At 36.6% G+C, this 14,447-nt stretch overlaps 1 protein-coding gene across 2 annotated transcripts; it reads right to left on the bottom strand.

Moving 5' to 3' along the window:
• Nucleotides 1–9,502: 9,502 nt before the first annotated feature.
• LOC108995837 (plasmodesmata-located protein 2-like) lies at nt 9,503–10,840 on the bottom strand. 2 transcript variants are annotated; one of them, XM_018971468.2, is made up of 2 exons: nt 10,043–10,840; nt 9,503–9,687 (listed from the first exon to the last, which is right to left on the bottom strand). In XM_018971468.2, the coding sequence occupies exons 1-2, from the start codon at nt 10,785–10,787 to the stop codon at nt 9,554–9,556; spliced, it is 879 nt and encodes a 292-aa protein (XP_018827013.2). In that variant the 5' UTR covers nt 10,788–10,840; the 3' UTR covers nt 9,503–9,553. The 2 variants fall into 2 exon arrangements, with proteins under 2 accessions (XP_018827013.2, XP_018827014.2); XM_018971469.2 differs by having other exon boundaries at nt 9,575–9,682.
• Between the last annotated feature and the right edge of the window lie 3,607 nt (nt 10,841–14,447).

Here is a 14,447-nt window from a genome sequence, read left to right as displayed (position 1 = left end):
GCAACTATCCCAAAAAACGCTGCTAATTAATTAGTGGCGGTTTTTTGTCGGCTTAACCAGCCGCCGGTAGTGGATGGTCGCTATTTTCACATACCGTGGTTTTTTCAAATGCCAGTACTTGAAAATCTATTAGTGGCGTTTGTATACAATTTAGCAGCATTTCTTTAAATGCCATCAGCTTTCCTAAATTAACGGCGTTTATCGAAACGCCGCCATTAGTTCGCTGCCAACCCATTACATAAAATAGCGGCGTTACAATAAATACCGCTGCTAGTACTTTACCGGCGCAACATATAAATTGGTAGCATTTATTTAAACACCACCAATAGTACGTTGGCGACACATTAAATACATTAACATCGTCTATCTAAACGCCGCAACTAATACAAATAATGGCATTATAATAAACACCACTGCTAGTATGGTGCTGGCGCATCATATAAATTGGTGGCATTTATTTAAACGCCACTAATGGTACATTGACGACACATTGAATAAATTAATGGTATTTAGCTAAACACCACCACTAATTTAAATAGCGGCATAACCAAAAAAGCCACCACTAATATAAATAGCGACATTATCATAAACGCCGCTGCTAGTACGTTGTCAATGCATCATATATATTGACGGTATTTATTTAAACGCCACCAATAGTACATTAAGACACAATTATTAAATTAACGGCATTAATATAAATGCCGCTACGAATACGTTATTGGCGTATTGCATTAATTAATACAACAATAATATGATATACCACAATAAAAAAAATATAATGTACAAAATTAATAATAAATATGATATAATGGATCATTATTCATATAATAAAAAAAATTACAAATCAAATCACATGAAAGTGATTTAATAACAACTATATATAAAATCATTACATGTGAACAAACACTAAACATTAAAATATTTTGAAACTCTGTTACAGATGAGATAAGCTAAACAGAATTTGTACGGATTTCTACAATTCATTCTCCAAATGCCTCTCGTAAAAGTATACTTCATCTCTTCCTTTCACAAACAATGCAGAGAAGTGCTTCTAGTACCATAACGTCCACGTATATGCATGAGCGAGAGACACTCTCAAATAAATTATCTTTTTTATTTCCCTTTTCCAAACATATAAATATTTGCTATAATTAATTCACTACGTTAATTAGATCCAACCAACCCAATTCTTTTTGTCGAAAATAATGTAAGACATTCGCTCAAATTAATCCCCACTTTCTGCATATCTTCATGTCAACATGTATGGGGTACTGGCAAGAGGGGCTGTGCGACGGAGACTCCATGAGAGCAGCTACATAGTGGCGGCAAGGTGGCTGGGAGGCAGCAGTTTACTGTGGAAGCAGGGAGAAATATTGTGATGAGAAAGAAAGAGAGAATGGAGAGAGAAAGCATAAACGGCGTGGGAGTTTACTCATAAAATGGCGTGGGAGTTACGGACACTAGTGGTGCCGAACATCGATCAACTAGGTGGTGGGGGCTATTTTTTCAACATCTTCTGTTACTGCTTGTAGTGGCATCGTGGCCTGACTGCAGCAAGACATGGCCCTCGGTTTGGAGAACAATACTCTGTTCTTCTTGCTTAAAACAGAGGTTGTAGGATTGGTATATATTTATATGCCGGTGGCCGTTGCTGGTTCTTGGCGTCTCACATGTGGCTTCTGATGCAGATTTCCAAGTGCAGAGGGTGGTGGCGCCGTTGGTTGGAGGGACTTCCGTTGTGCATGAGAGGACTCAGCTGCATTGGGTCGTGGTCATACACAGCTAATGTGATCGAGTCCTGGACATCTTTTGTAGTGGTAGTACTGCTACTTTTCTTCATCCCCACTGAGACTGAGTCCCGGACATCTTCCATGTTAGGCTGAAATTCAGATTATAAAGAATATTAGCTAGGTTCAAAACTCAAAAGAACTTGCATACATTAAAAAAATATATAAAATTAAATATAATGAAAAACTACCTGCATTTATAAGAGTTGTAGGCAGACAGTCCTGGGTTTAATTCCTGTAGATTACATGATACATGATTTTGGAGGGTGGGGCCATGTATTCGAGCTTCACTCCCTAAGGGTGAGTTCAAATGGCCTTATTTTTCTCTCTTTTGCAACAATTAGACTACCACAAAAGTTGTTGAAGTAATTTCTGCTGGCTATTTAGTATTAATAGTGTGTTGTGTCATTAGCTGTTTGTGCACATCTTTGAAGGTTGAACATCCATCTGCTATGCTTTAGAGTCTTTCAATATGCTGTTATATAGAGTCTCTGGACAAAGCCTTCTCCATTTGTCTATCTCCCATAGCATATTTAGAGATAAAGCCCAAGATATTGTGAGGAGATAAACTTTTAAATTTGTTGTTTTTGTCAATATTGATTCTACATAAGCTGGGCAAGATTTGATGGGTGGAACTAGATTTCTTGATTTTCTTCTAAATTGTATTGTCATACAGTAGAGATAATTGTTGAAAATCTCAACTTGAATTATTCTTGTTCAATGCTAGCTTCAATGTCCATTTTTTTCCTTTGTCTTTCATAAAGAAATAAAAAATGAACCTTCATGTCTTTGTATAGTAACTCACCTGCTTTAGTAATGGTTAGACATTTTACTCTTACATCAGGCATCGGACATCACAGATATTCTGACCTCATGCAAAAGAGAAGAGTTTTTTATCAACATGGTGATGGCTATTGAAGCTTGGGTTGAGCTGCAGTAACTTGAGATATATATCTTCGTGTTTGCCACCTTTCTCAATCAAAGGTGATATGTAGAACTATGGGTGCCAATGCCGATGAAAAGTCCCACTTAAATAAAGTTGTGGAACTTGATAGCAGTTATTTTAGTGATATTAGAATTCTCAAATATCTTATAACAGTGATGTTTATCTATTATTTAATTAGTAGCTCAGTTTGTACTTAATATATATAATGCACCACCCTAGTGTGTAAAATACATATGAGTTTGGATGAATTGACGCTTGAAGAAATTATTGAATTCTTTTTAATGGTCTCAGCTATAAATATATATATATATATATATATTTGTTGATAGATTAGTTGATCATGTGAATCAGTGTTCAATTGAAGGAATGAAGGAAAAGTTGTTAATATGTTGACTTTAGGAACAACAAAAAATGAGGCCCATTAAGAACATTGGGTCAACAATATTCATTAATTAGCTTTTTCTGACAATTTTAATTCAATATCAGCGAAAAAGGAACAATGGGAAAGCACTTTAAAAACTAGAATTAGTAGTTGCAGTGATTCCTAAATCGTTGGTAATTGATCAAAAGCAATAATTTTTAACTTGCCACAATTGAATATCAAAATAAAAAATTCAATTACGGCAATTATAAAATCGCTACCTATGTATATTTCCTAGCGATTTAAGAATCACTGCAACTGAGTTCACAAAACCAAAAATAATTTTGCAATAATTCTTAAATTGCTGGAAATTTACCAAAAGCAATCGCAGGGAAAAATACATTTACGCCAATTTTAGAATCGCCTAAATTGAGTTTTCAAAACCGATTAGTTAGTTGCAGTGATGTTTGAAATGCTGAAAATATGTATTTGCGGCAATTTTAATCCTTTTGGCATTGATTAAAAATCGTCGGAATTAGTCTTTACCAACGATTATGAAATGAATTGTAGATCATAACTGCAGCGATCAATGTTTTGAATACCGTACCGGATGGCGTACCGGTCAAGACACTGGAACGAAATATTTCGGTACCGGTACCGTTTCGTGTACCGTTTCGGGATAGTCGATATATGAATAAATTATATATATAAATATATATAACAATTATATTCTAAAATAATAGTTTATATATGAATAAATTATATATAAATACATACATACATATAAATTATAAATAGTCTAATCCAAAATTGGGGGTCAAAAAATAAACTTGTAGTTTGAAAAAACGAAAAAAAAAAAAAAAAAACACAGGCCGAAATATCGGCCGGTACCGGCCGAAATATAGGCCGGTACAGGCCGAAATTTAGGCCGAAACGGCCGGTATTTTGGCCGGTACGGTATATATCTAGTACCTGTACCGGCCGGACGGCCGAAACGAAAAATTTCGGCCGTACCGGCCGGTACGGTACGAAATTAAAAACAATGGCAGCGATACTTTGTACTATTGGTGACAAATAAAATCATCAGCGAAGATAACTTTTTAGCAGCAATTTTTGGCTTCCATTGGGGTAGATCAAAAGTGAAGGAATAATACCGGTGAACATGCAGCGAGTGTAAATCGCTGGGAAAAGATAGGGGTGGCGAATTATAGGACTTTCCTAGCGAAAATAATCGTTGGGAAAAGTCACTTCCCTTGTAGTGAGCAATCTTGGAATAGAACATTGGAAAGCTGCTAAAAAGGTTATGAGATATTTACAAGAAACTAAGAATCATATGCTTACTTATAAGCATGTTGATTGTCTGGAAATGGTTGGATATTCAGGCTCAAATTTTGTGGATTGTCAAGATTCTAGAAAGTCCACTTCAGGGTATGTCTTCATGTTAGCAGAATGTGCCATATCATGGAAAAGCAACAAACAGACAATCGTTACATCATCTACTATGGAGGCAGAGTTTATAGTATGTTTTGAAGCAACTTCACAGGCGAAATGGTTGAGGAGTTTTATCACAGGGCTTCAAGTTGTCGATTCAATATCTATGCCTTTAAGAATTTACAGTGATAATTTGGCAGCAGTTTTCGTTTCTAAGAATAACAGGAGTGGGAGCAAAAGTAAACATATTGACATAAAGTATCTTGCTGTCAGAGAAAGAGTCAAGGAATAAGAAGTCTCAATAGAGCATACAAGTACATCATTTATGATTGCAAATCCCATGACAAAATAACTCTCAATAAAAATGTTTTTGAAACATGTAGAGAGCATGGGGTTAATGAGCTCATTTTTTGTTTGATTTTTTCATTGTATACAATACTTCTTGTTGTCAAGAATAATATTTTTATATGTGCACATAAAGTATATGCTCCTAATCTATCATGTATAGACCCAAGATGACATATAAGAAGTCATTCATAAAGAGATATATTACATATGGAAATTTATTTAGAGAGACTAATACAATGTAATACATGAAAAGGAACTGGTAATATAATAACATAACTGCCATGATTCATGTATTATATACTTCTTCTAAAGGTTATGGTTTGAGTAGTTTTATTTGTGGCCATATGCGGTTTTGGTTACCCATATAATTTTAAATGATTGCCACGTAAGCCAAGTGGGAGAATGAAAGAACATGTCTCCTGTGGGAGACTTAAAGGTGGCTTACGTGCCACAACCTTCCAAATATATTATATATATATTTATTTTATTAGTTTTATATTTATATTAAAAAATTTGGGTAATTAAAATAAAGATACTACTAATTTAAAAACCAACAGTTACATTCCTTGATCGAATGAAGCAACACTTAGAAAACAGTGGATAAGGGTCTTGCTCTATCTATATATAAATTCCTGTGATTCTCCATCAGTCACATTGATTAACATAAAGAAAGATAGGCTGAAAACCCCTACCCAATACTCTCCATATAGAAATTTGTGAGGGTTCACAATTCAGAAACAACTGACTCCTGCGAATACTTTATCAATAATGGCCAGAGGTTAGTATTCTAATGACTCTTTATTATAGATTTTCTCCCAAATCATACACTTTTTTTTTTAATAAGTAAGAAGTTTTATTAGAAACGAATGTATATGAGCATCGGATGTTGGTGGTCGAGATGGATTTTTTCTCTTAGTTGATGTTGGTCTCGTATGTTAAGGGTCTACATTTCATGGATCCTGTTCCATTGGTAGTTCCATCTTTGCTTCTTGTGGATATATTTCAACAATCGAGGGATGCACAGAGGGCCCTTTTTGTTGGGGTATATGTGGAGACTGGTTTTGGAGCTAAAAATTGAGAAACAAAGTGTTTGCTCAACTTGCGCTTGACAGTGAGCTCGAGCGAAGCTCAGCCCTTGAGTTCGCTCGAGCAAAGCTCAACCTGTGAGTTCGCTCGACGTGCGTCTATTAGTGAGCTCGAGCGAATCTCAACTGGTGAGTTCGCTTGAGTCCTGCATGACAATGAGCTCGAGTGAGACACAAACCCTACTGTTAGCTCAACCTCCACTCGACGCCTTGCTCAAGCCAATGTTGTTTGCTCGATGTGCTCTCGACATGCCGCTCGAGCGAAGAACATAGATTTTTCCAGATTAGGGTTTCCAACACCATGCAATATATTTGCCATATTTGACTTGTTTTGTACAACTTTCAGTATATTTGGAGAGAAAAAAACTATCTAGTGGGTGCATATTGAGTGAAAGAGAAAAAAGTCCTAGAGAGTATGAGTTGAGATTGAGTGATTGTAATCTCCTTTAATTAATAACATTTACGAAGCTTTGTGGACGTAGACAATTTGCCGAACCACGTATATTGTGCTTCGTGTGCTTGATTATGATTGCTTTTACTTTATTTCCCATCGTTGGTGTGTGTGTGTTTTGCACAACATTTCACAACAACTAGTATCAGAGCCAAGGTAGGATCTGAAGGAAAATGATGGCTAGAGATTAACTGAAAGCACCCGAGATCGAGAGGCTCGATGGTATCGATTTTGGATACTGGAAGTTATAGATTGAGGATTATCTCTATGGGAAGAGACTCCACCTTCCATTGTTGGGAAAGAAGCCGGAGAGTATAGATGATGCTGAGTGGACCTTGTTAGATCAACAGGTTTTAGGGATTGTTCGGCTGATTTTGTCCTGAACAATGGCACATAATGTCAGTAAGGATAGAACCATGACGAATCTCGTGACGGCTTTGTCAGGTATGTTTGTAAAGCCGTCGGCGAACAATAAAGTGCACTTGATGAAGAAATTGTTCAATCTGAAGATGTTGGAAGGTATGTCTGTAGCCCAACACTTGAATGAATTCTACGATCACAAATCAATTATCTTGATGATGAGATCAAAGCATTAATTCTGTTGGCATCATTGCCAAATGGTTGAGAGGCCATGAGGATGGCTGTGAGTAGTTCAACCGGTAAGATGAAACTAAACTACGACGACATACATAACATGGTCCTTGCTGAAGAGGTACTTAGGAGAGACTTGGGTAAGTTCTCGTGTTCTAGATTTGTCCTGAATGTTGAAAATTGGGGCAGAGGACATGACAGGTCAAGCTCCAAGAGCATAGGGAAGAGGAAGATGAAATCTGGGCAGCAGATCACATGTTGGAGTTGTGGCAAGTTGGGCCACATTAAGAAAAACTGCAGGAATCAAGAAAGTACTGAAGATGATGCAGTGAATATAGTGACAGAAGAAATTCATGATGCCTTACTTCTTGCAGTACACAGTCTGATTGATGATTGGGTGTTGGATTTAGGAGTTTCATTCCATAGCACCTCAGATCGAGAAATCATGCAAAATTATGTTGCTGGTGATTTTGAGAATATGTTATGCAGCTAATGAAGAGGCACTAGATGTAGTGGGAGTTGGGTGATATGCACATCACACTTCCAAACAAGGGCGTGTGGACTTTACAACAAGTCAGACACATTCCAACTCTGAAGAGAAACCTGATCTCCATGGGACAGTTTGATGATAGCGGTTATGCAGTAGCGTTCTCTGGAGGAGTTTGGAAAATCACTAAGTTTGTGTTGGTCCTAGCGCCTGGTAAGAGATCTAACTCATTGTATTTAACATCAGAGTCCAGTGATGTGTAGGAAAATACAAGAGTGCAAAAAGACAGGATTGGTCACGCGAAACATGTGAGGAAGTCAAAGGGAGTCACCTTTGTTGTTCCTCATGAAAGTTTGGGAAATTTGGCTAAGGTTGCAAAGATCGGTTCTAAACCGAATACTTCTGGTGCAGTAGGAGTTGTGAGTCGCCTAGTGGATGTGCTGATTCAAGGTTATGTACTTGGAAGACTGAAGTCAGGCTTTAACTTCAGTGAGTCTTCTAGCTTGAAGACAGGAGTTGTGAGCTGCAGAGATAATAAGGCTTGGTTGGAAACAATGGCTGGCATGTGGAGACCCAGTCTCCAAGTGGGAGATTGTTGGGGTGTATGGGAGACTAGTTTTTGAGCTGAAATTAAGAAACAGAATGTTTGCTCAACGTACACTCGACAATCAGCTTGAGCGAAGCTCAACTCGTGAGTTCCCTCGAGCGAGACACAAACCCTAGTATTCGCTCGACCTCCTCTCGAACCCAGCTCGAGCCAATGTTGTTCGCTCATTGTGCGCTCAATACTCTGCTCAAGGGAAGAACACAAATTTTGCCGGATTAGGATTTTCAGCGCCGTTTGCTATATGTTTATCATATTTGACTTGTTTTGTACAATTTTCAACATATTTTGAGAGAGAATAATTATCTAGTAAGTGCATGTTGAGTGAGAGAGCAAAAGGCCCTATAGAGTGTGAGTTGAGATTGAATGATTGTAATCTCCTCTGGTCAATAAGATTTCTGCAGCTTTGTGAACGTAGACAATTTGCCGAACCACGTATGTTGTGCGTCGTGTACTTGATCGTGATTGCTTTTATTTTATTAGCCATCGTTGTGTGTGTTTTGCACAACATTTCACAACACCTTTCACATGGGCATATTAACACCAGCAAGATATACAAGTTAATTCTAGGGGAGGTTTTTTATGTTTCGAACTTACAAATGATACTGTATGAAGGGATCTGTTCTGTTGGGAATGAGGCTGATACGACCCCTCTTTGTGCCCTTCCTCCTTCCCCATGTGTGGTGTCGGATTGGATCTTAAAACAAAAGTAGAGAAACTACAAGAGAGGGTGCTGGAATTTTTCAATATTCTATTGTATCAAATATAACTTTTATTTTTAAATTAGAAAAAATATTATGTTTTGGTGTTTTATTTAAGAGTTTGAGAAAGTTGTAATGATTAGTTAATAATTAGATGAAAAAGTTGAAGATTTAAAATTGATAAGTGTTTTATACTTTCAGGAATGAAGTTTGAGAATAAAATATCTAACAATGTTTGAAAAAATATAGTACCGTCTCAAACTCTCCCCTTTCAAATCTCATTTCTTGTTCCAGTTAAAAAAGCGGTCGGGTGCAGTAGTACACCGAACGTAGTGAAGAAAGGGGGAAAAAAAATTAGGAAGACAAAACAAAAGGAGACAACAAGAGTACATATTTTAATACAATTCCTTTCCACAAATTGCTCCACAGAGTACCTGCCCATATACAGCGCGGACAGAACAATACAATTCCACATTCTAAGAAAAAAAAAAAAAATTTGAGGAAAATGATACAACAAACTAACGATAGACGATTTTAACAAAGGGTAAGGCTACTATGTCGTCCAGTGTTTACCGCTTGGCGTGCCGTCCAGGTATTTTTTTTTCATTTATTTTTACATCTTTTAATATATTTAAATATTTTTAAAAAATAAAAAAAATACATCAATACACTTATAATCACTAAATAAATAAAAAAAAGGAGCGGTCAAACGTGGAGTACATAGAAGCTTTTTCCTTCAATAAATTTGCCACGACCTATACTCAATCGTCATCTTTCTTTCCCCACGACTTGATACACAACAAGAAAATAAACCCAAAAAATATAGCTGCCGCCCCTCCAACAACAATTGCGGTAGTTTTGAGATTGTTATTGTTGTTTCCTCTCCCATTCTGATCTGTCAAGAAAAATTAAGCTAGTATTAGCTAGAATGAATAACAGATCCAAGAGCGAGAGAAAGAAGGACTATAATAGAAATCATAATAGTTGAACGTTGATTCTGATATGATGGGAAATTGGGAATACTTTCAAGGAAGTGAAATGTAATGGTTACAACTTACAGAAAGCATTTGAAAGCGACGCTGATCATGTTTTTTGCAACGATTTAATTAGGCGAACCAAAAAGTACTGTTTTTCTTGTAGTGCACGTGTACATGCAATTTTTTTTTTTTTTCTGTTTATGATACTGTTCATGTTTAAAGAATCGATCCATATCATTCGTCAAACACAAGCTAGCTCTAAAATGTACGTACCTGTTAACCCATCCGGAGAGTAGGAATAGCTCATAAAGCACTTGTCGAAATAGATTTCTCCCGCAACGGAACTACCGCATTCTTCCTGAGCAATCTGCACTGCGTTGCTCACGCATTCCCCACAATCACAATCCCCTAAATCACCCTCACACTGCGCCATAACTTGCACTTTGTCGTAACTACTTGTATAGAACCCATTACCGCTCACAACACCACTTTCCGTTGCAGCAAAGGCCGCGTCTCTAATCTCTGCAAAGCTAACAGCCACCCCATGATCCGATTTCCCACAATTCTTGAAGAGCAAATTCGTTTTTGAAGTACTAGTTTGTTGAAAACCATCGGCTTCATATTGCGTATAGCACCCTAAAAGCTGAATCCGAGCTGCCATGGATTGGCTGCACAAGCTGTTTGAGATTTGAGAAAGCGCATTAACACAATCGTAACACTCCTCATCACTGATATCGCCTCTGCATTGAAAGAGGCCAGAAATGGCCATTTCATTGTACATTTCAACGGTTTTGAAGAACTTAGACTGGGAGGACTGCGCCAGGAGCTCATGGAAAAGGGCAGAAAGGGCTTCTGTGTAAGATTTTGTTGGATCTGTGATAGTTTGGCTTGCACAATTCTTGTATACCAAGGTGCTGTAATCTGAGAAGGGTCTGACAGAAGGTAGAAAGAGAGCTAAATGAAGTATAAGAAGCAGCGAGTTAGATGGAAGAGAGAATGAAATTAAGGTTGAATCCATTAGGGAGCTGGTCTTGTTCAAGTTAAAGATGAATTTGTTGGGATTTTCGTGGTTTCGGCATTACATGAGTTGTTTGTAAAGATACATGATCCGGTTTTCTTGGATGGATAGCTATCATTTTGGATGGTTAACGCTTTCGTAAAGATGAGGCCAGGTAGTTGGGTTTTGAGAAATGGTTTTTCCTGCCTACTTTATCTAACTCTGGATGAATGAACATCCATAAGATGGTTATTCACAAGTTCATCTTGGAATGAACTTTCTTGTTGGTTAAATATTGACTTGAGATTGGGTGTACTTAGGTGGCCTTTGACATGTACTTCCAAGCATTGCCTCTATAAAATTAGGGGTGTCAAAGTGTTAATAGGTTGTGTTCGTGTTGTGTCAAGACATGTATATTATATTACAAAAAACTCTAGACTTAGTCGTGTCTAGTGTAACCGCTGGGTAAGCGCTACTGATGTGTCAAAATAAAATAAAAACGTACCATTTTGAGCAATTTCCATTTCCCTCCCTCTCTGTGTTTCCTTTTCCCTTTCGACATCTCTTTGTGGAATAGCCTCATGGCTGCTTACGTCAAAAACTTCTATTCATTGAAGTTCTTGAACTATATGAGAGTTTATTGCATCACCAATATTTGAAACCCAATGGTTACAGTTACCCAAGTGTTCTCAAGGCCTGTGGTGGATTAGATAGGGTCGGTTGTGGGAAGAGTATACGTACCCATGTGATAAAACTAGTTGTCTAATTGATGTTGTTGTGGCCAGTTCTCTTGTAAGCATGTATGCAAAATGCAATGCTTTTAATTATGCTATACAGCTATTCGATAAAATGACTGACAAGGATGTGGCTTGCCAGAATACCGTGATTTCTTGTTATTATCAAGATGGGCAAGCTAAAATAGCGTTGGAATTATTTGAAAGAATGAGGGGTTCTGGGTTTGAGCCTAACTCGGTAACACTCACAACTGTCATTTCATCGTGTGCAAGGCTTTTAGATTTGGAAAGAAGGAAGAAGATTCACATGGAGCTGATGAGAAAATCATTTGTATTGGAAAGAGGGAAGAAGATTCACAACTGTCTTACCAATGCCTGATGAAGCTGCCGATGGAGAAGACCCACACGAAAATACCCACAAAAATGACGACCCACGGTTCCGGATGAACACGACGAACTAGATCAATGTGGGTATCAATAAACTAGATCAGATGAGCATGAAGATGAAGAACTAACACAAACATGCAAGATCTAAACAAACACAAACACGATGAACCGAAGACCCACATGAAAGCTAGACGAATGAGCTTTGTTTTGGTTTCTTCCTTATTTCGTGCATTTTGTTTTTTGTTTTTTTTTTTTAATATCGGTTGATGTGGCATCAGCTGACTCCCCTCCATTTGAGCCCCTCGATTGTACGTAGAAGAATTGTTATACTATATGGGTCAACCCGAACACAACCCTTATCGTGTCAAAATCTCAAACTCTAACACAACCCATTAACATAACGGGTTGATATGACATGACCCGTTAGTGAATACTACAAAATAGGTTAATACAACACGATCTGACCCGTTTCAACACATTTATGTAAATAGGTTGAACAGACTTGAAATTAACTCGTTTGACCTGATTAAGTTTAGCATAATTTTGTATAAATATTAAAATCACATTATCTATAAAACATATAAAACTAACTACAAGTCTAAAATTACAATCCAAACAATAAAAATATCGAAATTAAAATTCAAACAATTTTATTTTTAGGTATAAGGGTATAATTGTAACTTTAACTTTCTTAACGGGTCATAACGGGTTGACCCGTTATCAACTCATTAAGCAATCGTATCTTAACGGGTCAACCTGTTTTGACCCGAACCCGTTAAGACTAAAACCAAATACGCTATTATCATATCGTGTTCATGTTGGGTTAACGGATTATGTCACATATTGCCACTAAAAAATAAAATTGCGTCCATTTAAACCTCCCCTCACTTTCAAGGAGACCTAAGGATTCTGACATGATGGTTCCGTTATTCATCTAATTGTTTTCTTTTCTAATTGTATTTGTGTAGAGTTTGAATTGTAAACAAAAGTAAATTTGATGTAACGCCCCATACCCGGGTGGGTTGGAGAATTCCTACATGTCACTTATAAACATGTCTCCCAACACATCTAAAATCTCCAAAGCCTTCATAAGCAAAATCAATCTCATATCTTCTATATAAACACATTACAAACTCCACATAGTCTTTACTGCAATAATAATAAATCAAGGGGTCCACAATCTTCCGGTAGTGATAACATACCAAACTGATAAAACCATAAGTCCTACTAAACCAAAACATAATTAAATCTTAACGTAATAAACTGATACATCTTAAGTCTCAATAAATCTAAATATCAAAAAGAACTTCAAACTCTTCTTCTAACAATGGTACCCTTAGGTACTCGACCTTCTATCCATATCTAGTCAAGCTCCAATTTCTATTCTTGACCCCCAGCTGGGTCATCAATATCATCTGAAAAATAATGAAGATAAGGGGTGAGTTATCAACAACTCAGTAAGCAGAAAACCTATACTAGTGTGCAAACATGAGCCATTTTTAGAAAGTGAGCTATGCAAAAGCAAAACATTTTATTTTCATATGCATATCTCAATACGTATTATTAGAAAAATAAGAGCGACATTTTAATCTTTTCATATTCATAAACCATTTTCATATTCAAGAACACTTTGGCATAACATAACTGAATATCTTCATCTTATCATATCATATCGTATCATATCATATATCATGTTTAACCCCCGTGGTAGGATTGTGCTATCCCCGGTGGCCAAACCAGGCAGTATTATATTGTGAAACTTCCCCTTTATCAATCTCAGAGCCACGAGTGTCCACACAAGAAAGAACACATAAAAGACCACTTTGTTTTCAAAGTGGGTGCACTCATATCATATCATGTTAGTACCAACCATATCACGTGAACTAGTAGCTTCATATCATAATCATATTCAGAATCAGAATCAAAACATATAAGTATGCCAAAGGTTTTTCATATTCATATCATATCAAACCACGTGCTGAACACATTCATATCATTTCTATTTAATCAAAAATAGATCCAAATCATTTTCATATCATATATACAAAAATTCACAAATATCATATTCATTCTTTTCCGCATTTCATAAACATGTCAAATATTGTTCATGTCTACACTATTCATGTCAAAAACACTTTTTTTTCTCTTTCATACATATCTCATGAGTGAATGCAAAACATCTACCGAGATTGTTTTTCATCTTTTCTTTTTTAAAAACAACATGCACATTTTTACAAACCAACCTCAGTTCATTTCTTTTTATGCAAATCTAGCATAGGAATCTCGCTTACTTGACTCTTGCAACGTATTATCTATGCCTTGAAAATGACCTCTATCAGTCTTGTTACCTATTCTTAAAATAAAATATATAAACTAAGTGTTAAAAGACAATTGACACAACTTCTATCTAAATAAATAAAACCCATAATCCCAAACCATATTATAGCAAAAACAACTCACTAAGACAACCATATAGTAATCTGGACAGCCCGCATTTCAACCCAAAGTACCATATACTAATCTTAATATTGTCCAATACAACCATCAAAACCAATGTCAA

Source organism: Juglans regia, chromosome 11, assembly GCF_001411555.2.
Source record: "Juglans regia cultivar Chandler chromosome 11, Walnut 2.0, whole genome shotgun sequence".
NCBI lineage: Eukaryota > Viridiplantae > Streptophyta > Magnoliopsida > Fagales > Juglandaceae > Juglans > Juglans regia.
Note: the sequence above shows the minus strand (reverse complement) of the source record. Positions and strands in the feature narration are given on the sequence as shown.

What these genes read in the sequence shown, in the direction of transcription:
- LOC108995837 (XM_018971468.2), bottom strand. Translation starts at nt 10,787, where the DNA reads ATGGATTCAACCTTAATTTCATTCTCTCTTCCATCTAACTCGCTGCTT. An exon ending in CTCTCCGGATGGGTTAACAG is followed by an intron (nt 9,688 to 10,042) that starts GTACGTACATTT and finishes TTTTCTTGACAG; the next exon opens with ATCAGAATGGGAGAGGAAAC.